At 44.7% G+C, this 25,855-nt stretch overlaps 1 protein-coding gene across 1 annotated transcript in view; it reads left to right on the forward strand.

The window, feature by feature from the left end:
• The first annotated feature begins 731 nt into the window (after positions 1 to 731).
• INPP5D (inositol polyphosphate-5-phosphatase D) overlaps positions 732 to 25,855 on the forward strand; it is a 50,572-nt gene continuing 25,448 nt past the window's right edge. Inside the window, exons 1-3 of the mRNA XM_080349420.1 lie at positions 732 to 877; positions 5,699 to 5,762; positions 25,156 to 25,306. Of these exons, the coding sequence (XP_080205546.1) occupies positions 744 to 877; positions 5,699 to 5,762; positions 25,156 to 25,306 (349 nt within the window). The 5' untranslated portion in view covers positions 732 to 743. The remainder of the gene's footprint in view (positions 878 to 5,698; positions 5,763 to 25,155; positions 25,307 to 25,855) is intronic.

Genomic DNA, 25,855 nt, shown 5'->3' on the forward strand with positions numbered 1-25,855 from the left:
GCGAAAGCTCCAGTTCTCCCCTCTCTGACGCAGGTTGCCAGAAATGGCTTTGCTCCATCCCACCTTTGGGGATTTAGGATAGGAAAGGTCTTTGAATTCATCTCACAGTAGCTGACAGTGAGCTTTGGTCAGAAATCCCCAGAGCAAATCAGCCTCTAATTTTGCTTCTGTGCATGGAAACATGCTGGGGTAATTTTTTTTCAGTTCTTTAAAGATGATGTGACAGTAGACAAGGCAGGAATGGGACAGTCAGTGCTGAGTATCCTAATGCACAGTGTGTTTCTCATCAGTCTGGGATTTATTTTTTCCCCATGGAGACCTGTAGCGTGTAGGACAGACAGATGGGAAAAGGATGGAAACAGAAAGGGTCTGGCAAGCAATCGTAAATGGGACAACAGGCCATCAAAGCCTGGAGGACTGGGTCAGTGGGGGAGCAGAAGGGATTCCTGGCTCAGACTTTTTGATATAGAGTATTAGGACATGAAGGGAAAGGCAGGGAACACGGGCTTGTGAGCCTCTTCAGCCGCAGCATGAAGAGGCAGAGCGGGGGTTGCAGGAACATGTCACAGTCGCTCTCAGAGCTGTTTGAGTTGAGGAAGTTGTCCGCGGCTGAGTTTCCTTTCCCTCTCTGCGCTATTGAAACAGGAAGCTGGTGAGCTGAGCCTGCCTGATCGTTACACACAGACACACAGCCAGCTCTGGCAGCCCCTGCGCTGGCATTCGGGTTCCCTTCAGCTCCAGCGATGGATCAGTGCTGGTACCACGGCAACATTACCCGCTCCAGAGCCGAAGACCTGCTCTCCAAAGTAGGCAAGGATGGCAGCTTCCTCGTGCGGGCCAGCGAGTCCATCCCTTCGGCGTATGCCCTCTGCGTGCTGTAAGTACAGCTTTCAACCTTGTGCTTCACGCGGACACTTTTGTCCCCGCTTGTGCAGGGTGTTACCCCCTCTATCCTCTCCAGCACAGGGGCAAAGAGCCACTGTACCCACCAGGACAGTGCAGCCCACAGCAGAGCGTGGCTGGTTTCACCTGACCAACCACCAGGTAGGGATGGGTTGGGAGCAAGGTCAGGCTGAACAAACACTGTGTTGCTCACGCTACTGTCACCCCTGATTCAAAAGGAGAGAATAATCAAAGATACTGCAGCTCTGCTCTGAGAGAAAATAACCTCTTGACCTCTTTGGGCCTGTTAACAACTTGGGTCAGGTATTTACATTTAACAATTCAAGTACTGAGCTTGGTACCCTCCCAGGCACTTTTCTTGCTCTGGTTCAGTGTGTGTTTGACCCACCTGCTCGTACAGGGTGTTTCAAAAAGATGGATCCAATTTGAAAACATTCTATCTCTGCAACCAAAACTATCATCTTGATGTTCTCTGTGCCGCAGGTGGAGAGAACATAGAGCATTTATAAAAAGGTTACTAAAACTTGATAACTCATTAAACTGTTTGTAAATTTTTGTGTAATTGTAATATACTGGGTCTATCTTTTTGAAACACCCTGTACAATGCTGTGTCCCACACAGCAAATGGCTTGAAGTAGCTCCTGAAGCTGTGCATGATACACCTGGCACAGCACTGATTCTACCTGCATTGTTAATATGGATCATGTGGGAAAGAGGGAGAGGAGAGAAGTGCTGGCAACCCTGACCCCCCAGTTCTGGTGTAGGGCTGGGAACTTGAGAGCGAGGCCTCCTGCCCTGGGTTTGTGAGGTGCAGGTGTTATTCCTACAGGCAGGAGTGTAGGGCAAGAGGAGATTGAAGTCAGTAGGTGATGTCTGAGGCATTTGACTTTGTATTACAGAAAGATATGGCAGTTGCTCTCTGCTTAGAAGAGATCAAGGAAGCCTCTGTGGGACCCTGTTCTGCCTGTCAGATCTTCCTTGCTGCCGTTGTGCAGCAGGTTACTACAACTTATTTAATCCTTACCCCACATTAAATTACAAGCAGGTTTCTCAGTGTAGTTTCTTTCTGTAAGTGTATTTCTTAGAGTGGTAAAGGGGTGCTGCCATTTATAACTCTGGTCTAACTGCTTGTCTCTGAGGTCAGACGTCTGGTGAGAGCACAGTCTGCTGCAGAGGATTCATCTGCAGAAAAGCGTGGGGCTGGGTGACTGCCCTGCAAGTGTAGGTGTTGGACTGTCAGAGATTGGTGCCTGAGTAGTGGGGGTGTTCACAAAGCACAGAGAGCCTCTGTGCCTGCCTGTTGAGATGTTTGTTGTAACGTGGGGAAGAGCTGGAGGGAGCAGAGAAAGAGAGGCGGCTGCAGAAGAATAGCCAGGACAAGCAGGAGGAAGGAGGCGCAATCATGTAGCATGGGCTGAGGGCCCAAGTTGCAAGTCAGGGAACATTTTACTCAGATAGACTGCTTCCATTGAGTGTTTTTAGTATGACCCATTTGATTTGCCTTGTAACCACAAAATATTTTTGTGGAGTGATGGTGGGGATTATAGAAAGGGAAGGTGTTGTAAAAAAGTCTACTAAAACACATTTGCATAAGTTTTTCCATTGTAAATGTTTACGCAGCCAACTTTGAAAGCCTTTTGTGACTTGAGAGACATGGGATCAGGAAATAGACACAATATAATGACCAGGATTTTCTGAACCGGGAGCCAAAGGTTCTTAAATCCATTCTGAGGTGGCTGACATGAATGGCTTGATTAAAAAAATGGGGAGCACCCAGCCCCGTCAGCCAAGAGCAGCCGGATCTGTGGTGGAAGGTCTGGCATTAATTACAGTCTGAGACAAGTCACACAAACTTCTGTCAAAGTTTCAGCTTACGCTAGTTTTCAGTTAGTTCGTGAAGATAAAGGATTAAAGTTGGTGAATGTGTCTTTCCCTCTGAATGTCATTTGACAAAATGGGCAGCTTTGCTGAAGCTGGAAACCTCCTCAGAGATGTATTGGTTTCAGCTGTGTTATTGACTGGAAGGCGTTTGAAGTTTGAGCTTTCCAGTCACTTCTGTGTGAAAAACAGGGAGGCTGGAGACAGAGAATGAGAGAAGAGAGCTGAGAATTGAAAGCCTGACTACAAAACGTTTTCACAAAAGGAGAATTATTTTGAAAGTGAGAAAATGTCAACTGCGTATAGATAAGGAAAATGAAAAAACATGAAATTTTCTCTGAAAAAGAATCATGATACTCTATTATACAAAACTATAATATTTATTGGACAGATCCGTCAAAATCCAGCAAAAGCAGTTATTATAGGATGAAATAGTGATTTTCTTGAAGAGCTGCTTTAGGAAAATAGGGTTTGTATAAACATAGACAAGGCAGGTGTACTTGCAGGGCCTTTTTTGTGAAACTTGGAGCAGCAGCATTTCTTTTAGCAGTGAGCTGAAACAGCAAATAAAGAGAGAATGCTCCACCCCTTGCACCACTGTCCTCTGCTCCACTGCCCCGAAAAAGGCAAGAAGCAAAGCCATTTTCCTCCTCCTTTCTCTGTGCTTGGATCGTTTGATCTGCCAGTTCATTGACAAGAGTTGGGCTCTTTAACTTACCTGGAGAGATGCACCTGGATCCTGAAATCATAAAGCGCTCACTTAGTGTTCAGAGTGTGCTGCACCTGAGCTGGTATCGTTCCTCCAGGGGATCTTCTGATGGTGGTTCATGTGTGAATGACTGCAGGACTAACAGCACTTCCGATGCTATATTTACACCTCGTACAGTCAGTGGTTGAGTAATTCTGAGCTCAAACCAGTTCTTAGGGAGAACCTGGAATGTGATGGTAGTTGGGACCATGTAACTTGATAGGATGGTGTGAAAAGAAAGCTTAAAGGTAGAAATGGAGCAAAAGTCCCAGTCTTCTCCATTCATGTGCACTAAATTGGGGGACTGCTAAAGGGGATTCTTGCTTTTAATCCTAGGAAGTGCTCCTCCCTGCTCCTGTCTCAGCCAACAGCCCTTCTTTCCCTGCTCGTCCACTGATCTTACCTGTCCTCAGCTTAAACCTCTTTACAAGTGCTATGACAGCAGCCTCGTAAGACCTGCATGATGGGGCATTTTCTGTGAAGGTAACGAGGAGGGTCCTTTTGTGACGCAAGAGCCATTGAGCTGGTTTGCTTATCAGTTTAATAATCTCCACACACACAAATTTTCTCTCATCAGCTGCATAAGCAGTTCTGCTTAGCCCTTTTTGCATATCAGCAGGAGGAAATGGTGTAAGAGAACTGCATTGACAGATAAAACCAAAACCAATGCCCTTCCTTGGGGCATATCCTCATCTGGTGTTGCTTGACCTGTGCTGTGGCAATCCAGAGCAGCTGGGGATCCAGTCTGTGACTTCCAGCTCTGCACCAGATCCTCGGATATGTGAATGAACAGGTGCCTGCGAAATAGTCTTACGTTGCTTAGTGAAGTGGTACTGAGCTCTGGGAGCAGTTCTAGTTCTTCTGTGTCCTTTGCATTAATGACATCAAAAGATACAGGTTCATGTGAATACATGACAAAATCCTCCAAACACCCTGGAAAAACTAAGCTATTATTTATGGGTAATTTCTTTTCATTTCCAATTGCTCTTTGTGACTCCTTGTATAAGGGTTTCTAAAATCGTAGAAATCTGTGTCTCTCCTGCATGGAGTGATTCTGAAAGGCATACGATGAATCGACTCACAACATAATTGTAAAAGAGATGAGGATGTTTTATTGATCTGCCTGATCCCACCAGCTGGGGGGCTGACTGCAGTCCTTGTTTCATGATGATTCAACAGGTAATGCAGTGTTTGTGTTACAGCCAAGGAAGCTCTTAGAGTGGATTCCATTTTTTCCTTTCAGAGGAAGGGATTGAAACCAGCATTGTTTGCTGGCTCAAGGCCATATTGTATGTTATAACAGAGTGCTTTGCAGGTGACTTAAAAGAGTTGATCAATCTGTCATTCACTTGGGAGAAAGGTAGAAAAATATATATATATATATTTTTTTTTTTTTAGTCAACATTTCTTGGGCAAGCTCCACAAAGCTCAGCAGCTGCTGAGGAAGGTCATGCTTACCACCTTACAGGTCCGCTCAGGCTTCCCTTGGGCTCATCTGCATTAATGTGGCACTCTACTGGGCAAAAGGCTCCTCCATACCCTGTTAAATAAGAATCTAACTGAATTTAGCTGGGACAAAATGTTCACTATGGCTGACCTACAGATGTACATGTACAGTGGGCGTCTGCTCTAGGATAGAAAGGTGGGGTTTCATTTAGGCTGTTGTTTGGGATTTGTGCATGAAAATGTGCCTAGCAATTAGCTGTCTTACTGTGATGTAGCTGAAATAGATTATTTGGTTTTTTTCGAGTACAAGTCAATGCACATACTAGTCCTTTAATTTACTCATTCATTGCTGATTTTGGCCTCGTGTCTTTTGGATTTCTGCTTTTTCATTCCTTTCTGAGACACCCACTCTACTGGCAGCTAGAGCCATTTGCTGTTTTCTTTCTGGCCAGAAGAAGAGTTGAATAACTCACTCTGAGGCTGATGCTGATATCACTTGCTGCAGTGACATCTGCAAACATGTCTCAGTGACCAGGTGCACTTCAGGTTTGTGTTAGTTCACATACTTCAGGGAAAGAAAGGAAGAGAAATGTTGAAAACTCTTGTGCATGCAGCCATCTATGTGTCTCGGGATCTTCCAGTACCTTTTGTTATGGGAAAGAATGCCACAGTGCAATTCCCTTCTGGAGATAGCCTAACCATATCTCATCTGATCTGTTCCAGGTACCGAAATTGCGTTTATACGTACAGAATTCTGCCCGATAAAGAAAATAAGCTAATTGTCCAGGTAAGTCATGCTGTGTGCCATTTGATCCCACAAAGATGCACCTAAGCTCACTGCTTTTTTTCAAAGTAGTTCCAACACCAAGAGAAAAAGGATCCACTGAGTTAAACTAATGCCCCCAGGCAGCACAGTGCTAGTTTCCAGTCTACCGCTGTGGAGGTTTTAGTCTCCGATCCGCTGCTAAGGCTGTCACCACACTCCTTAACATGTGTGCCTTCCATTTGGTGGCACTGCCATGTTTTATACAACTGAGAACCTCCGCCTAGGGAATACCTTTCCCTCTGAAGCCAGCTTCTCCTCAGTACATCATGAATCTTTTCAGTCCAACATTGCATCACAATTTACCTGCACCCAGAGCATGTAAATTGAGTTGTGGTCTCAGGATCCAGAAAGTACCAGGATTGAGGGCAGGAGTTTCAGACCTTGTGTTTATTCCTATTCTGCTTTAGGATCCTAAACAAACCACTTCTGCTTCCTGTACCACCTCTCAGCCCTGTTTTTCTCAATATAGATCATGAAACTTGGGCTGGGGAGGGAGGCATGGTTTCTTATAGCCCCAAGAAGTGGGCAGGGCTTTACCAGTGGGCAGTGGGAGCTGCGCGTGCCTGTCCTCTCAGCACAGCCAGGGCTGCATGGGCATTCCCTGGAAAATGAAATGGAAATGCCCACGCTACCGCAGTCTGCCCTGCTATTCAGAGTGGGTCTACGTTTGTTCCTTCCTAGTTCAGATGACAATTAGCTTCCCACACTAGAAATACAGATGTCTGCCAACTCCACGTGCACTCACAGCTCACATGCACCATGTTACTTAGGTATTTCCAGATGTGCTTCAGGGGCAGCAGTTTTTCTTCGAGATCTGCACTATATCTGAAACCAGAGTGATGAGGTTAGTGAGGACAGTCAAGTGCTGACTCATCTGTGGGCTGTTGATAAGGATTTTGGATTGTGTGTCCTGGTTGCACACACCCAGCCTGGCTCCCTCAAGAGCCACTTTTGGGTGGCTCAGGCTGTTCTTAGGAGCCCCACTCAGCTGCAGCTCTGCACAGACACAGCTGTTTTGCCACCAAGGCAAGTTCCAGGCTCTCAGTGCCATGCTCCAGAGGGCTGTGTGCCCAGGGACAGCCACCAGCATCAGTGTGCTGTCCCAGTTGGTGTCACAAGCTTCAGCTGTTTTCCCCAGATCTGTTGAGATATCTCTGCCTTGCCACAGCACTTCTCTTTCTGTGAAGGAACTGGCAGCTGGACACTATGCCAGACCTGACCTGGCACTGTATGTGTTACTGTGGCATGTCACCAAAGTTAATCCATGTTCCTAGGGCAGCAGGCAACACTGTGCAGAGGAACCTGCACAGGCTCTGCGGGCTGCTGGTGTGGCGCCAGCACTCAGCTGGAGTGAATAACCTGTCATTCTGATCTGGCTCTGCACCATATGCTGCAGGCTGTGTGTAGTAATGCACAATTTTTCCCCATCATCTGATGTATCTCAGCCTTATTGTCCTGAATAATGTGTTTTGGCATATCGTGCTGGTATCATGATGTGTTGTGATGGTAAGACAGGTGCCCAGAATGTGATATGGCATTTATCATTATTTATAGTACTGAGGGCAGCTGCTGAGATGTCTTCATCCTCTCTGGGGAGGGATTACTGGACTACTGCTGGATCCAGACAGTGTTATTAGGGCTCCAGGGGATTTTTCTGAATGAAACCTTTTGAAATCTACTAGATCTGTTAAGGAAATAAAATCTACTAGAAGTAAACTCAAACCAATTTGTAAGATTCTCTTGGGATGGTGGTTGTGATTGTGAGGGATTTCTTTTGTTTACATGCTGTGGGATGCAGAGGGACCGTGGTGGAATACCTCGGTGTGCTGAGTTGCCAGGAGCTGTAGGTTGGATATCAGGAGCAGGCTAAATAAAGTGTGTTGTTAACTCGTGTTTTGAAGACACACCACCTCCTGTTTTGCTCTGCTTTATTCCAGTTCTGTGGGAGCGGCAGGAGAAGGGGGCTGGCTGCTTCTGGGGAGACAGAGATGCAATCAGAGTTGTAATTGAGGCTCAGAGCAGAAAACTTTCATGTTGTTGGCTGCTGCTCTTGGTGCGTTGTTCCAGCTGGGCCAGGCTCGATTGCTTGGCTGTTGACTTTTGCATAAAACAAAAACTACTTCACATGCATTAAAAAAATTGGATTTTTTTAAATAATAGTTCTCCTGTGCAAGGATGTAAAAGCTGTTGAATAGGAAGGAGTCTTGATTCTCATTAAAAAGGGGTCTACTAGTCCTATGGAATTAGATCGGATGTTAAATTATTATAGCAATCAGTAGGTACTTCTCATTTCTGGGCTTAAAAATAAATGAAAAAGACATAGTAAAATTTCAGTACAAAATCCTGAGATTAGCTTGTATTAGTTACAAATATGGGCTCCGATGGTGCAGTGAGCCCTTTTTTGCCTGCATGGTGCTCCTCCCCGAAGCCAACAGAGTTGTCTTCCTGCCCAGATCTGGGCTGTCGTCTGTCAGGTGTTTTTCATGGCGACAGCAGGTTCAGAAGATGTGTGTTATCACAGATACATACACAGCGCTTGTGACGTGACAGCTCTCCCTCTGCCACTCTATGGAGTTCTTTCACCTTTAAAGCTGCAAGTTGCTTCACTTTCCTTTGAGTCTTGGAGAGTAGATTTCAGGGTTTTTTACGCAGAGCCTGTTCTGGCACTAATGGAATGACACTGTCATTTTTTTCCATGGTTAAATTAACAAGTTCAAATACAAGTGGCAGAAAAAGAGGTGCATATTTTTGCATTCAGGCTGAAGAAAAAAATATTTGCATATGTCCTTCTGACATTTTGTGGCGTGCTGTATAACCTGCCATTGGGTTTCTGCATCTGCAGCAGCTCTACAGCAGTTACCGTAGTCAGGAGCCCCTCTCACCTGCCATATCTGGCATCAAACTGGTATCCCCCCAAAGCACACCAGGCCACAGCGGTTACAGTCATAGATTTTTTTTTCTTTAAATACAAATATCTCTTCTTTCCCTTTTTTTTTTTTTTTTTTTTTTTTTTTTTCCCCGGGGCTGCTGAATTTTCTCTTCCCATTACTTGAGACTTCAAAATACGGGCAAATAAATCCGTGGCTTGGATGAGTGAAACCTGCATCCTGCTGATGAAAACATACTTAAGGAAGCAGGAGTAACAAAAACCCCTGGAAACACAGCACTGTAACAAGAAGTAGGGATCTTTGTCCTTAGGCTGAGAACAGTTAGTCATCTGTGTTATCCTGCAGACTCTCACTGTAGTAAAACACATAGAAGTGAGAAGCTGAGGCAGGATGAGAGCAAAAAATGTAGTTACTCAGAGATCCAGGAGGCTGGAAATCAGCTTTCTTCTCTATAAAAAGAAATGTGATTTTTCCCTTGCTCAAATGGGGAGTCATAATTAATGCAGAGTTGTTGAAAGTTTGGGGACTAGCTGAGTGTAATCACGATCTTGAGAGACTCTTCCAGCCAAAATTATTCTATGTTTGCACAAAGGGGGTCAGCAAAGGAGTCCTTGAGAATCACAAGTTCAACCTAAACACTAAACTAAAGCCACTAAAACTCTTTCTAAGTTCAGCTCTTGCCATCCAGATTAATAACAGGTAAAACTTTCCTACACTGTCGCTTAATGTGTCTCAGTTATACAACTATCCGAGGTGTCAGCATGACCCTCATCACTGCACAATTTCAATTCCTTGTGATCTTAGCATTTCCTCAACGAGGGGAAGTGCTCTTTTTCCCATTTTACAAATGGGGAACTCAGTCCCAGTCTGTTAAGGAGGATTGGGTTACCAAAAATAATTTTAAATAGCTGTCCCTTGCTGACTTTCACTGGATCAGAAGATGTGTGCGGTGTATCAGTATTCATACCCCTTCGTCTTCGATATGTGGTCAAAGCTGTCACGTAGTCAAAGCTGAGTCGTGTCTCTGTAGTCAGTGGGGAAGAAACAGGTTTGTGACCTGAATGGGCAAATTGTCCTTAGCAGGTCCTGTCTCTGCTGCCTGAATAGCCCAGAGAACTCCTCAGACTGCCAGACTTGGCGGGCTGCAGTCGGGTGAGGGGATCTCTATTACAGCTGACTCTCAAAAGCTGCTATTGAAAAACTGTGGTACTGCCTTTGCCTAATACTTTACCCTGTATTGCCTTTTATATACTCCAGTTTTAAAAGCTCACCAGCAAGAGTATAACCTGCCTAGTGAGTGAGGATGCTTGAAAGAGGGCGTGAGAAGGAAGAAGACACTGGAGTTGGCTGATCAGTAAATATGTATTGGTATAGGGTCATGTTGGAAGTGTCTCTAAAACCCTGTGCAGTTTGATTTCTCTAGATTTCTGGTTCATCTCAAATAGGAGCTCACAGCCTGTGTTATCTGACAGCTGTTTGGCAATCGGGCTGCAGCGCAATCAGTCGTTTCTCTGTGTCAGCGAGATTGCATCTTAGTTTATGCTCCTAGTCAATCAGATAACACTTTACAGGTCATTTCCAGGATCAAGCCCTTGCCTCTTCGCCACTCTGTGTGAGGACTGAGGGCAGATATCCTGATTGACAAATGTCGGTGTTGCACAAACAGGGCTGTCACCAAAGAAGCCTTTGCTAAAGCCACTTGAGACAGAGTCAACCTAGTAAATAGTTTTGGGAACGGCTTTGGCTTGTTCCAGAAGGTGGAGTCTCCTTAAGAAACTGGGGCATCTGCATAGCAGGTTTTTGGTAGCTCAGTGCCATGGACAGATACCATAATCGTGTGCTGTACACTCCTGTGCTGTGTGGCACAATCTGGCCTCTGAGTTGGAGGCAGGCACAGCCTCCCCGTGCTTTTCCATGGGCATGACCTGATGCTTTAGCTCAGTCACGAAACATTCCCATTCTGCAACCCAGAAGTTGAACCAGACACACGTGTCCACCACCCCAGGGCTCAGGCCTCGCCAACCACTGCTGCTTCCATATGGTAAGGGTGCTCTTGCCTTCTTCTTGCCAACCTGTTTTATTTATCTTGTATGACCCTTAAGTTTGGTCTCCCATTCGTATCACTGTCGGAGCTCTTGTCTCAAGTGAAATACCTGCCTTGAAATGTTGCACACTGCCAAAGAGCGAGGCTTCAGTCACACACAAAGCCTCGAATGGTGTTTGCATCTTTTGGCTGCTGCGTGGGAGAGGGCAGAAATAGAGCTTGGCTCGAGCCGCAGTAGGAACCACTTCACATTTTCAAGCAACCTGGAAAATGTAAAAAAATGTATTCAGGTGAAACGTTTTGGTTTTATTTTGAGCTTTTCAGAAGCTGTTGTCAGGATGTTGAGGAAAAATGTTATTTCAGGTGGAAAAGCTGGATCATCTTTTTGAAAAAGTCCAGATAAGCAATTTTGAACTTTTCACCTTTTTAAAATTTCGTTTTTATTTTTAAATTAATTGGGGGGGCAGAAGGGTTGAATAAAGACCATGCCTTGCATAGCACATGCTCCAATCCCCTTCATGTTTTTAATAAACGTTTTTGTTTTTTGCTTTGAGCAAAACTGTTTGATCAACTCGAGAGTCCAGCAATTTCTCTGAATTACCTTGTTGTGAGAAGGAATTGTGAAAAGCTGCCTTCTTCTCACGCTCTGCAAGAGACTGTGTTGTGGTATGGAAAAAATTAGTGCTTTAAAAGTTCCTGCCTGCCTTTTTCTTTCCGCTTGGCCTGCCCAGGCTGTCCCAGCTGCCCAGCTCCTGGACAGCACACAGGCGTGTGCCTGCTTCGCCCTGCGCTCTGCTCCGTGGGTAAATGAGGGAAATGTTCATTTTGCAGTTCTGGTGCCAGATCATCGTTGCTGTGAGCACGAGCATTGCTTCTTGTGCCTGTGCTGAAATCCACAGTTGCTGCAAAAGGCTAATTAAAAATGACTTATGTTTATACTCACCGTTTGTTGCAGAGGGAGGGTTGGACCCTATGTACTTGTAGGTTTTGCTGACTTCAGTGAAAATTACAGATGTGCGGCACTGTTTTACGTTGAGTGAACATCTAGCTTTTTTTTTTTTTTTTTCTGGTAACTTTTTCTAGTCTGTTAGGAGGCTGTGTGCAACAGGAAACAAATGGTGCGATGTGAGCAGTTAGAAAGCGGGCTGGCAGCCGTGACTCACTGCATCAACTGCTGCCGAAGCTGTAGGTTGCCAGTGTACTTGCAGCACTGGCTCCCAGAAGGTAGGAGAGCCGATAAATACTCTGTAGAGGGTTTCCTGCTGAAACCCTCCCTTGCCACTTTAGAAATACGTTTAGGGGAAAACATCTAGATTTGTACTCTGTCTGCATGTGGCTTGGCTAAATGTGCCAGAAAAGCCAAAATCCTCTGTCCTGGGATGTGCAAGACGTACGAGGGCTGCTTGTTCACGGCAGCCAATTGGGAGGATTGTCCCAGCCTTGAGCAGAATTTGTTCTGGTTCTGCTTATGAGTCCTCCAGGGTGGAGCTCGACTTAAAAGCTTCATCCGGCGCTAACCTGCTCTCAGGGCGCAGACACAGGGCTGCCCATCCTGCCAGTGGGATCTGATAAGAGCGTGAGTTTAGGTCAGTTCCTGCATTCCTGGTGTCACCGCGGCTGTCACCAGCGTCAGTGTCTGGCTGTGGCACACACTGTACCAAGTCCTTTGTGAGCCCTTTGCAGACAGATGCAAAGTTTTTGACCTTCACTATGTTAATGCATTGTGATCCCTATTTGCTGTGCTGCTGTGACACCTGTGGCCAAGGAAAGCTTTTCTGTAGTAAAGTTTTTATGATTTGCCTTGGATCTGTCTATATCTGACCAAAACATTCCCACTAGGAAATGGCACTTGTGTATTTCAGTAGGAGACCCAGAGGGGTCACCAAGGGGAAGGGAAAGAGCCAGGAGATACAGCCCAGTCCTTACAGTGACACTGGTGGTCTCAGTAAAGCTTTGGAGTTGGGGACCCCCTTGAAGAGTTGAGAGCTCACCGGTGTGCAGAGCCTCTGTGGGGAAGTGGATTTTATGCATAATAGTAAATTTCAAGAAAAGTTAATGCTGAGGATGAAATTGATTTCCCATTTAATTCCACAGACAGCTTGCTGTGCTTGGCACTGAAGGGCTGAGGTGTAATTAGGGTGATTGCTTTTCTTGGATAGAAACAAGGGACAAGTGGACAACCAGATAATACTTAAGAGCAATATCTCAAAACATGGTTACGGAAACACATTTCTAGTATGCACAAATACATAATTTAGCTATATTAAGCTTCATTTTATTACTGAAAATGGTAGATATGCCAATTGGAACACTTTGCAGGATAATTTAATGTTGATGTAAATCAGTTTGTAATACTCTTGACAGTATTTACACATAGGACTGAAAGTAATTTGCAGTCAGGGCTAGCAAAATCTGTGTGCTTCGTGTATCTGCAAACTATCCAAACCTGTTTATACAAGGAAAATGGTTTTTTTCCTGCTTTTGCATCTGAGGTAGGAATAAACATAATGCATTTTACAGGTTTTGAAAAACTGAAAGAAGCAGCATTTAATAAGAGAACTAGATGTTTCCTGAAACATTCAAACTCCTGCTACTGAATCTCTCAATATAAAAAATTCTTCATACAAACAAACCATATCCAGCTTTTGTCTAATTTGAACCCTTCCAGAATGTTTCCAGTTTCCTGAAAATATTCAAAAAAAGCTCAGAGAAGATGGCTTAAATCAGGTTAAAGTGATATTTTAATTTTGTTTTTCAGGCTTCAAATAATGAAATCAGGTATTTGAAAGCTAATGCATGCCATGAAGTAAAATCCCTTTTCCTTTTATCTGTATGGTGAAATGCTGAAGAACGTCATCAATTTCTCTTACAGTTTGCCTTTCAATAAATATAATGTGTTATGTCATAAAACCTTCATCATGCTTAAACAACCGAAAATTGCAGATAGGCAATCCTCACTGAATGTACAAAAGCAACTTCCAGGCGTTGCAAAATACTTTGAGTGTCCTCCTGGCACAGAAGTGGGGCAGAGACTTTGGCTGGGGACAGGAGTGAGCGGCTGGGAGGCGGTGGGAGCCTCGGCCTCCTCTGGCACAGAAACACCTTCTCCAGCAGCAAATACACTTTAGGAAGTTCTTGCTCTCCCCTCACTGCCCTGCAGACATTTCCATCCCAAATGAACCCTTTCTGTGGGCGCATTTTAAAGGAAGGTCTAGTGACCTCTGCTGATGGGCTGAAAACTATAAGAATGTTTGTTGTTTGGTGTTTTTTTTTTTTTTAAATGCACTTTTCAAATTAGCCTCCAGTCTGTGCTTGAGAGGCCACATGTATAATCCTAACTGAGATGAACACCTTGGAAAAACACACTGCGACATTTCCAGGACTAGCAAAATGAAAACTTTCCTGAAATTCTAAATCTCTCCTGGCAGATGAGCAAAAATAGTTGAAAACTTACACAACCAACATTATCAACAAAAAAGTATTATCATTTTTCAGTAATTCAATGGATGTTAGCTTTAATATTACAAGTCACACAGTGTTTAAACCATTTCCTTGTCTTATCCTTTTAATATTTTGTGTATCTGAAGACTTCTAATGAAGCTTCATAACTGAAGGTAAAGTATTCAGGGAAACAACAGATTATTTCTCTTTCATCTGGGTGGTAATGAAGCACTGTGTTTTATTGCTTCTGTGCTTTGAGGCGTAATAGGTCACAGAGAAAAGCACTCATTTTCAGGCAAGTCTTGAGTTGTTTTCTCAAAGAAAGAAAAACTAATATAATGTTGGTAGTATATGAGGTTTTGTCCTGATGATTTAAGATAGGGGTGAGCCTTAGAAAACATTGCTATTCAGTTTGTTTACACTGAGTTTTATGGCAAATATCACCATCTGTACAAAATAATCTCAGCTTTTGTTCCTGGCAGGGTGATATCCTTTTTTTCTCTAGAGAGGTATCGTGGTTTGCTGGTGAGATGTGTCGTTGCAGGCTGCGTCCCCTGTGCAGAGATGGAGCTCACCCAGGTCACAATACTTGGGCTCCAGGTAGACCTTGCTCACTCAATCTGCTCGGCAGCCTTAGGGAACAGGACCAATAGACACTACCTGTTATTGCAGCTTATTACTGATATAAATATAATATATAATTATATGATCACCTTTAAATAACAACTTGTTCAATTTAAAGCATTGTCCTGGTAGTACTTGTTGTACGTAAATGAGGTTTGCTCCACTAATGCTTTTCAAATTTACATTTTGGTAGTTGAAGCTGTTTCATGAAGTTTTAAAAGAAACGTAGAATCCTTTAGCTTTCAGAGTGCTGCAGAAATGCAAAGCACGTACGACTTGATTTCAAATGAAAAAAATGGTTTAGGGAAATGAAACAGACTTTAGCAAAAATAGTTCAGGTTCAGTCATTTCAGAGTCCCTCGGAGAATGAAGTCACAACACAGCTTTCGGCTGTTCCCAGGTCTTTGCCCTGCTCTCTGACTTCTTTGGTCTGCAATTTGTAACTTCTGACAGCGTTTTCCATCTTGGTTCTCCTCTGAAAGTCTAGGTCGGTTCACTTCTCCTGTTCCTTTCTCCTATTCCATCTCATGGCTCTAAAGATCTCATTTTCCAGAATTTTAAAAAATAACACCAGCATAGCTGGGTTCAGCAAACCCTATGCTTGGAGTCTAGCAAAACTCTCTATAGGCTGGGGTTGCTCTGCATTAGCAAACTGTTAAGCCTGAATTAAAATTTCCAGATAACTCTGGATTAGACCTCATGCTCCAAAACTTGTCCGGAATATAATGACCTGTCTTCATATAAAGTACTCTTCATGATCGGACACAGTAGAACCCACATGCAGTAAGCACTGGTTGTTCACAGATGCACTAGGTCGCCCTTCCAGAAGTTTCTCTTCCTCAAATGCCACATCCCTGTACATGCAAAACCAGAAACCTTGGGTTGGGTCCAATTTTGGGGGGCAAAGTTTAGCAAAAAATTTGTAACAATACCACATCTGCTATTTTTATTCCAGAGGTGCAGTTCAGGGGAGAACATGAAAGGAGAAGGTGTGAAGGTTGTTTTTTGTTTGGTTTTAGCTTTGTGGTTAGTTTTGTTACATGACAGTGTTTCTTCAGGCTGGATTCTGTATCTGTTCAAATAGTAGGTACAGCTCAGTGCTTACTTCTAATTGAGTGTTTGTCTTACTCATGCAGCAGATGAATAAAATAAGGGACAGTCCTTTGAAAGAAAGGACGAGTGGTCACCCGTAGTGTCACAAAAATAGAAAACAGCCTAAAGCCTGAGAAATTTTGCAGGCTGAAGGTAGGAAATTGTAACACTAAGGTGCTCACCCTTATCTGTGCATTGCTTGTGGTTTTTAATTATGCAATCCCAGAAAGTTATGCAGAGCCTGTGTGTATTTGTTTGCCTTGCTAGCTCTTGAGAACTCATGTTTTCCAGCTTGTCTTGGTAATCACTAGAGCCAGATAGTTTATGAGGAAATGAAAATGGAAATTTTTGGATAATTTTTGTGAGGAAGTGAAAATGGAAATTTTCATTTGACTCCAAGCGCTGAAGCTTTTCAGTGGAAAACCAAGAAGCACAAGGCTTGTGATGAAATTACAAAAGTTGCCAGAAGTAGCCTATTCCCAAACTTTTACTTAAATCCTACCCACACGCTACAGAAGTGCTAAAAAAATTGCATCACATCCCCATGGATCTGCAGTCCTTGCTCATTCGGCACCAACTCATCTGACTTGCACCCGGCAGCTAAGTTTAACACCAGTGCCTCGTGTTCTGTCGTGGAACCATACGCTTCTTTGCTTCTTGTTGCTGTAAATCTTATTTAATATAACACAGAGAAATGCTGAAAAGATCAGTTGTTCAGGAGGTTTCTCTTGGTGTGATGGGTTGGATCATTATGTACTGTGTTGGTAAAATATTTTTAATGGGTAGAGTTTGAATGGCTTATTTAGTGCAAAGGGCTACCTCAAGTACATGATGTTGGCACTTTCTATAATTGCTTGGTATTCTTACTGGCTTCTATCTAACTTTATTAGTTAGATATTTGGCAGTTAGCATACTTTTGATGTGAATTGTGAAGTGCCAGAGCAGAGTGGAATGGGCTCCTTAAGCGGGATCTAAGGATGTTATTTTTGTGACCTATGTCTTGTGTGTGAGAATGGCAGGTTCAAAAGACTTCTGTAAGCCCTTTACCTTGCAGAACTTTCTAATATGTTGGGGTTTTTTTAGGATGTATAATTTTAACAAGGAACTTGAGATGAAAAGTTGGCAGACAGCTATACTGTACTGAAAACTCCTTTCAATTTTCCGTCATTCCAAAAGACACTTTTAATTTGCAAGTGTCCCAGTTCTGCCATGGGAGCACTTTCTACCTGTGAACATGACCAATCTTCAGGCTGCCAGAATGCAGCCAGAGTGGGATCATGTAGAAGAAAAGTCTTGCCAGGGCAGGAGATATCGGAAGTGGCAGATATGACAGTCAGGATCTTTTTAAGATTAAGTAAAACACATTCCATACATAGAACACGTTAAGCATTTGAAACTGAGCATGAGCAAAATGTGTTGTGTTTCCCAAGTGTTTTCTGTGACATTGCAGATAGGAAGAAGTGAGGTGGCCATTTTGGCCAAAATTGAATCAGGAGGGAGTCCAGGTTTTAATCTAGACTTTTACCAGATGATTTGGAAGTGCAGTCACGCTGTGCCCTCCTGCCCAGTTAGCAATGGAGGCAAGAAGGTGTATTTACACCTGGTTGACTTGTTCTCAGCTGGCAGTGATACTCAGCTGGCAGCAATAGGATTTGTATTTCATGCACATGCTGCAAGCAAGGAAGTAGATGCTGAACTTTAACAAATGTTTTGTGCAAAATAGTGCAAAAATAATTTTACATTTCCATTTTTTAATACATGTAATAAAAAAGGAATCGTGATGCAGTGCCAGTAATACATATATGGTGTCTCTTAAGTCAGTAGTAAGCTTAAAGAAATGGAGCTTGTAGTAGAGGTGGTGTGTAAGGGTGTCCTTCAGTTGCATTTGAGGAACAGAGGGAATTTTACAGGACAGTGGACAGAATATGTTTTTATTTTTTCCTCTTTTCATGTAGTTTTTCTTTTTTGGATGTCTGATTTTTAGCCAGGAACACAAGCTAGAAGTAATAGATACTTAGTTGTTATTAAATTGCAATTCCTTGTTTCCTTCCATGTATGATCTCTTTCAGAAATTCTGAAGCCCTCTTTCCCAGAACTCACTGATTTCCACATTTTTCACCTAAAGTCTTACAATGTCAAAGGCCACTGTAGCACAAGTTACGTGAATAAGCAAACTTGAGCATCAGGACCAAACTGTATGCAGAAAAGGATAAGAAAGCCTTCAGCATTTCTCTTCTCAGAGGAGACAAACACTATTCACCTTTTGTTCTCTCCAACATTACTCAAGTTATATAATTCACAACTGCACTTACACTGTGTCATTCTCCTGAAAATTTCTATGATTTTTTCCACGTTGAGGAGATGCTGGTTTGGCCACTCACTGGCATCCTCTGCCCGTGTTCCCCACATTCCTCCCTTTGCCTCTTCTGGCCTTCTCTGTTCCTCTGCAGGGACTCTCTTGCTGAGATTTACCCAGCATCCAAACTTCCTGGCCCCGGGTGCTGCATTCAAAATAGAGTACGTTTCTGGGTGGTTTGTATTTTGGGAAGTAGCTGCTTCTCCCAGCTGTGATTCCTGCCTGTAATCCCATTCCTGTGAAATGCTCCTGAAATTTCTTAGCACGAGATTTGATCGATAAATAGGAAATGTTTTCCAACAAAACAAAATTGAAACACAAGCAGGTTGCTTTGAAATGCTTTAAAAAATAATTTACTTGGAATTTCTTAGCTCTTAAGTTCAGCTCTTTGGTGAAATATAAATGCTTGCCCACATGAGAGCCAAAAGTAAATTTAAAAATGCTACATAGCCTTCCTAGCTACCACTCTTGAAGACAACTTTTTTCCAAACTAGGAAGCCTAAGAATTTTTTTTTTCAAATCTAAAAGGAAAAAAGCTCCTGCCAGCCTTTCACACCGAAGTAGAAGTGACCTGATTTTCAGTTTCCGTTTAAGCTGGTGGGTATTGCAAGAATTTTATAACTTTGAAAACTTATTCACTGTTACTGAAATGCCTATATATGGGTTTAAATACCCGGGTTAAGGCACTCCGGTTAGAAAAGATTGCCCTTAAGCAATATAACCAGATGACCAGTTTCCTAGTTCCTCCTTGCACCGAGCTCAGGAAAGGAAAACACTTCCTCTTCCTTCAGAGGGCCCCAGACTTCCTGTGCCATCTATTTATACAATTGTTGTAATGAACCCCAAGTTAACCACTTCCTTGCCTGCCTTCATGTTGGCTTTACATCTTTTAAATCTCTTTTCACTTTGTCTTTATACACCACATGTAACCTCTCTGAGTTATGTTCAGAGCTGCTTTTCAGCAAACCCATATTTGGAGTAGCTGTTGAGGTGTCTGTTGGCCACATGGCATTTCTTGCAGATAATGAAGGAGAAGAGACTTAGGCTGGGCTCTGTTGGCCTTTTTACACCAGATACAAAGGGAGATGAAATTATCTCAGCCATACTAAAACCTGTTGAGAAGTTTAGGTGGATAAATTCAGAAAGGGGATCACAAGATTTAACCAAAGACCAGAAATTAAAGGTTGTAGTCATACCTGTTTGCATGAAATGAAGAACTCAGAAGCAAGGCCAGGCTGGAGGAACCTGATCTTGGGTGAAGATGTCCCTGCTCACAGCAAGGGGGTTGGACTGGATGAGCAGGAACAAGTTGTAGCTGGTTGTGTTAAACCACTGTACAGTGAGTATACAGGAGATGGAAGGGAAATTGATAACTGGAAGGACCTGCAGACTTGAGGGCAGTTTCTGGAGGACAGGAGACATCAAGACATCCTGTGGGAAAGGTTTCCAGCCAAAAGGGTTGGAGTTGGAAGGACATGTGCAAGATCTGAGCCTGTGGTTTGGGATGCAGCTGAAATGGTTGGACTGGTCATGAGACACTCTCTGCGTAGCCTGATTTCACTGTCTCTGCCTGCCGAGGCTCCCTGAGACCTAATGTAAACCTGCACATCTGCTGTCCTAGGGGGACTTGCAGCACAGCTAGTTGCCATCCTCTTTATATAAGAATTTAAAACTTGTAGGACTGCTGCTGTGATGTGTCCAGGCTGTCCCTTTGCCAGACCTTACCAGTCCCATTCTTCAGAGCTTTCCTGGTAAATCACATTTTTCAACTCTTTGGCTGTCCTCATAATTTTTCTTTGGGACTCTCTATGGTATTTTTACATGTTCCTTAGAATATGGTGCCCTGGACTGGACACAGCAGTCTTTACATCACCAAGTGTAGTGGAATGGTTTCTTCCTGCATCTCATATGACACTGCCATTCATAGATCTTAGAAAGACGCAGGCTTTTCTGATGCAGTTTCCCACTGTAAAATTGCTGTGCAATCTCTGATCCACTGTTATCCAGAGCCCTTTGTGCAATTCTGCTGTTTTACAGGCTGTTCCCTGTGTTGCATGTGCTCATGAGGTGTTTACTTTTTGTACCTTGTGGCCACAGTCAGCGCAAGGCTGAGGCACCGCGGTGATGCTGTGGAAGTAGAGCCTGCCCTCCGCGCTCCCATGTCCTAGGAGCACGTTTCTGGGGATGTGCTGCGTTGCCGTGGAGATGACACTTGCCATCTACGTTTCTAATGACTTTAAACAATTCACTTCGCAATTAAAACAAGATCTATCCCCTGATAACCCCAAGGAAATAGTTACTAAACGAGGGCGGGGGAGCGGGAAGTGGATTTCATTGTTGCGCTCTGCTCAGTGGCTCCAGCTTGCTCCGTGCTGCCCTGTCTTGCTCGGTTTTGTTTGCAGGGGCCCATTCCATGTCTTTTCCCTGCCTCAAAACCCAGAGCAAGTTTGCATAAAGTTCAGGCTCCATTTTGGCTCGCTCCTGTTGTCCAGCGTGGTTGTCTCGAGGACATTTATTCAGAGTGCACCATCTGCGGCCAGATGCAGACCAACTTAGTGCCGGTATTTTACCACCCACCCTTGCTTTTCCTTCCCAACGCATAAACCTTTGCCACAAGTTCAGGTGTGAAGAAAGCAAATGTCCCAGCTACCTGCTGCTTTCCTTGCTTGCTGGCAGTGAAAATTGTATTTCCAGCCTTCAGGCAGACCCATCTAGCATCCTGAGCACTCGCTGCAACATTACAGAACCAGGTTCTGCTACACAGACGTCAATGCCACAGCGCTTGGCACTGCTGGGCTGGGAACACCCCACAGCCAGGACGATGGTCCCATTATCCTGCAGCTGTAGCAAAGTTATGGGCTGTTGGATTTAGAAAGGCTCACACAACACTCGTCACCAGTGGTATCTGAGTGCCTTGCAGCTGTTTCTCAAGCAACATGACTCGTGTCTGTCATGCAGGCTTTGTTCTCATCCTTTCCCAAGGGGAGAAGCAAGTGCAGCGAGGTCTTGCTTTTACTGTTTTCTCTCTCAGTTCAAACAATGTATAGTTTTTGCTGTGCCTCTGTGTGGAGGGAGGCAGCTCAATGCAGCGTACCATGCTCTCTTGGGAGGAGTGGGGAAATTTGGGGGGTGCCTTGAAAGGAGAGGAGTTCATTTCATAGTGCAGGCAAACAGGCAGAGGAGTGGGTTGTTGGGCACTGCTTTGTGCTGGAGGGGCACAGCCCTTCCCGCACGCTTCCTCTGTTGAGGTTCTTGCAAATAACAACAATTATAATACAAAAGAAAATGAGTGAGAATAACCCAGCAATCTTTGCTTTCAGGCTCTGGTGATGGCAGAGCTGATGTGTAGCGAGGTGGAGCTGCTGCTGTGGCTTTCGTGGTGTGGGGCAGGGCCCTCAAGCTCCCCCACCATGAGGAGGTTTGAGGCTCCTGCATCCTTCCCTCTGTGCTTGGCCATGGCTGGTCAGAGCTCCCAGACCTGCTGGTTCCCTCTTTCTTTATTGTGGCTCTCGCTGTCTCTGTACAGCTGCCCAGGATGCATGTTCAGCTCCCTGCTGGATTCTGTCTGAAAATATGCAAGTGCTATCCTTTATTTTTACTGTGTGCTGTGGGGAGTTGATCATTTTTACCCCGAATGGCTGGGGTAAGGTCGGCTGTCAGAGCAACCAGCACTGCCAGGATGGAGATGGCCTTTCTTTGGGTGTCGGGATGCGGATGCTCGCAAAGCTCAGCTCCTCCATATGGCCACAAATGCCAGTTACCCTTGAGAGAGGAGGCAGTGGGGTTCATCGAGAAAGGTGGCTGGAGGTGGTGGGCTGGCTGCAGGGCAGAGTGCATGTGCAGTGGTGGGGCCTCCCTGTGCCTGCACCCCTCTAGCCTCCATGTGAGCCAGGGCTTATGGCCACTCTGAGGAATTTGAGCTGGCCCACAGGCTTTGATCCACTCATGAAATGTGGTGCATTGAGTTAGAGGAAGGAGGCTTGTTACAAAATGCTGCTGCTTCTGGTTACTGCAGAGACCAGCACAGTTTCGGAGACTAAACTATCCCTGGCAGCAAAAAGTGCTAATTTGGCCTTTCCTCATGCTTACATCCATTTGACCTGAAAAGAGCTGTGCAGGGCAAGCGGTCTCCTTGCAGGTGCCCTGGGAGAGCAGGAGCTGAGCTGCAACACAAGGCTGAGAAGGCGGCATTCGGGCCCTGAGTGGGAGGGATGCTCTGCTGGAACAGGACTGAGGGCTGTGGGGACAGTTGTCAGTTGTTGGGGATCTGGGGCAGCAGGCAGACAGTGCGGTCTCTGGAAAGTGAAGTAGGAGCATGAAGATGAGTTTGCAAAGAGGAGGAGTGGGTTTGGCTGCAGTAATTCAAGAGGTGGAGAGAGAACTGATGGCAAAGCTTTTCTCTTGCAAAGATGGAGGTGGCAAACCCTGACCCTCCTGGTTACCCTTGATGCATTTTAGGGTCTGAGAGAAAGCTCTGAGGAGACGTTATTGCAGCCTTTCAGTACTTGACAGGGGCCTGTAAGAAAGGGGTGGTGGATTTTAGCTAAAGGAGAGGAGCATCAGGCTGGATAGGAGGAAGAAATTGTTGCCCCTGAGGGTGGTGAGAGCCTGGCCCAGGTTGGCCAGAGAAGTGATGGATGAACCATCCCTGGAGACATCCCAGGCCAGGCTGGACGGGGCTCTGAGCAACCTGAGCTGGTGAAGATGTCCCTGCTCATGGCAGGGGTGGCACTGGGGGAGCTGGGAAGGTCACTTCAGCCCAAACTGTTCAGTGATTTTATGATTAGAGCTACATGCTTTTTTTCCTTAATGTTTTTCCCCAATTCTTAGCCTTCGCAGGGGGCATCAAGAAGCAGAAGAGTGTGGGAGGGCCAGGGCAGTATTTGCTTTAATCGGTGTAAATCAGAAGTCATTCTGATTATGCTGAGTTGGTGCTGCTATAGCAGAGCAGGATCTGGCATGTGCTGTTACAGTCCTGGGAAGTGTTAACCAGTGATTTTTTTCAACACCTCTGGCCTCACAAAAATATAATCCAGTGCTGAATGTGACTTTTTCCAGTGTATGAGAAGAATAAATCTTGATAAATGCAGGAAGACATGGGAGACAAAAAAGGAGGCTGTACAGGCAGAGCTCTCAGAAACATCATACACATTTGTTATGAAAATGTGTCTTGCTGTGACTTTAAAGACATGCAGGTGTAGTTAGAAATGAAAGGTATTTTTGATGGCAGGCCTGAGGGCACTGAAGGCTTCAAAAGTGGTTTAGTATTGAAAGCACCGTCCTAATTTCTGGCCTGAGATTTTATTCTTTAGGAAAATTAAAAAGCCTAGGACTCACCAAAGACGTTTTTCTGTGCTCTGCTCACAGTGGTTTATGCCAACATTTCTCCTATTTAATCTCCTGGGTTTGCTACATTTGCCTTTTAAACAAAAATTTTGCAGATAATAAGAAACTGAGCAAGCACAAATTGCAGGTAAATAAGCTTGTTCAAACTTGTCTTAAAGCTTTTTGTGTGTGTGAATTTTTACAGCCAATAATTGCAATCCAAAAAGAAATTAAAACTTCCTGCCTATTAGAGGCAGAATGTCAAATGTGTGGCTGAACAACAAGTTATTTCAAATTGGAGGCAAAGTTTAATTCGTTATTAACTAACCATGTTTCCTGTGAAAAATCTAGCTTTATGCATGTAAACTAGTGCAAGTCAAGCCTGCTGTTGGGGTGCCCAGGTCTTCCCTTTGATTGCCCGCTGCTGCTGTATCCCCACATGTGAATGGTTCCCTGTGTTGCTCTTTTAAGTCAAGAACAGTCTTGTAGTGCTGGAGAACATCTGCTCTGGACCATTCTGCCCCTTCTCCTTATGTTCTGCTGCATATGTAGACGGGACCTTCTTGGGTTGGTTTCTCTGAGAAAACCTGTCATCCAGGAGCACACCTCATGAAGAGTGAGCAGAGCTTGCATGTTGCTATTGCCTTCGGTTTGTCAGTACCGAAGCACGGTTCTGGAGGTAACGCAGAACTTTTTTTTTGCTCAGGAGGTCTGTGCTGAACCGTGACAAATTGTTTCTCTGTCCTTGGCCCTTGGTTGGAGCGACGGGGCAGATCTGCAGGGGTGGCAGCTGCTCCTACCTGCTGAATCCAGCCCATTTACCATTCACGCTGATGCGTAGATACAATTGCTCTTAAGCTTTGCCTCTCTAGAACCTCACACCTGTGTTTGCCCTCTGCTGGTATCTGTTTCCTCAGATTAGTGGCCAGGGCTGTGCTAGAAACAGGTTTAGTCACAGTTAAAATCCAGCTGGCAAGCTCGGTGTCATGCCTGATGCATTCACAGTCCTCGCTGTGTCCTGAGCCTCAGCTTTCTAAATCTTCATCTGAGCATTTTTTTGCCTGACAGTACCTTGCTAGCTTGTTTCATTTGAATCTAGTTGTGAGTCTTTGTATCCTGGAAGGGATGCTAACATCTAGATTTAGACACATTTATCTTGCAGTTTCACAGAAAAATTCCTCCTGGATACCACAAAATATAACTTAGTCCAAGGGCTTTGTGCTCAGTGAAAAAGAGGATGCAAAAATTAATCCAGGATAATTATTTGTTTTCAAAGTCTTCCTTTGCTTGAAGCCAAGCACACTGAGTCAAATGAGAGAGCTCTTCGGTTTGGCTTCAGTGGATCTTTGAGGTTGCCATTTTTGCTGACAGGTGTCTGGAATGCATGTGCGTATCTGTGTTTGTGCTGCAGGAGTCATTCTGCACGCAGCCTGTGGTCAGACAGGCAGCGAGGGCTGCGTTGCCTTTCCTGGGACTGCAGCCGTGGGGTTTTCTCTCTCTGTGACTTTGTTTTTCCTTTTGTGAGGAGCGTTGTTTCTGAGGTAGGAAATCCCAGACCATGACAGCTTCTGTGTTTTGTTTCAGGCATCAGAGGGTGTCGCTGTGAAGTATTTTGAGAACTTGGAGGATCTGATAGAGTTTTACAAGAAGGAGAACATGGGTCTGGTGTGGCACCTCAAATACCCAGTGCCGCGGGAAGCAGAGGAGGCTGCAGATGAACTGGAAGAGTATGCTGGTGAGAATCCCATGGTGTGACTTTGTGATGCAGACCCTTGACACTTACTCTGAACTGGAGATACACGGTGCATGCAGGGGGTTTAGAGCAATAAAATGGAGGGGGGCATAGAGGGACCTGAGCTGGCAAGGCCTTGAGGCAGTGAGTCATCATGGCTTTGGGGCAGTACCACATCTGGAGCACCATTTCAGCTCACCTGAGGGAATACATTGAGTCTCTCTGCAGAATTATATTATATCAGGTGCAAGGCTGACCAATCTGTTGTCCTTCATCTGACCTCAAGCTGGTGTATGTCCAGCCATCTTCCATGTCTCCGCACCCCTCTCCCCACTCTTCGTCTGTATGGCCACTGTCCCAACAGCAGAGATGTCCCCTGAAGACCTAGAGCACATTTCTCTGCAGTGCCACGTGGCTGTGGCTGCTGTGGGTCTTGGGTCATCTGCAGCTCGGGCCCCCTTATCTGCTCTGATCTAGGGAACATTTCTAACAGTCATAACCAGAGGGCACAGATCTCGCAGTGGCAGACAGTCTACGTATAGAGACAGATGT

The sequence above is a fragment of the Nesoenas mayeri genome (assembly GCF_963082525.1).
Source record: "Nesoenas mayeri genome assembly, chromosome: 9".
In the NCBI taxonomy this organism is placed as follows: Eukaryota; Metazoa; Chordata; class Aves; order Columbiformes; family Columbidae; genus Nesoenas; species Nesoenas mayeri.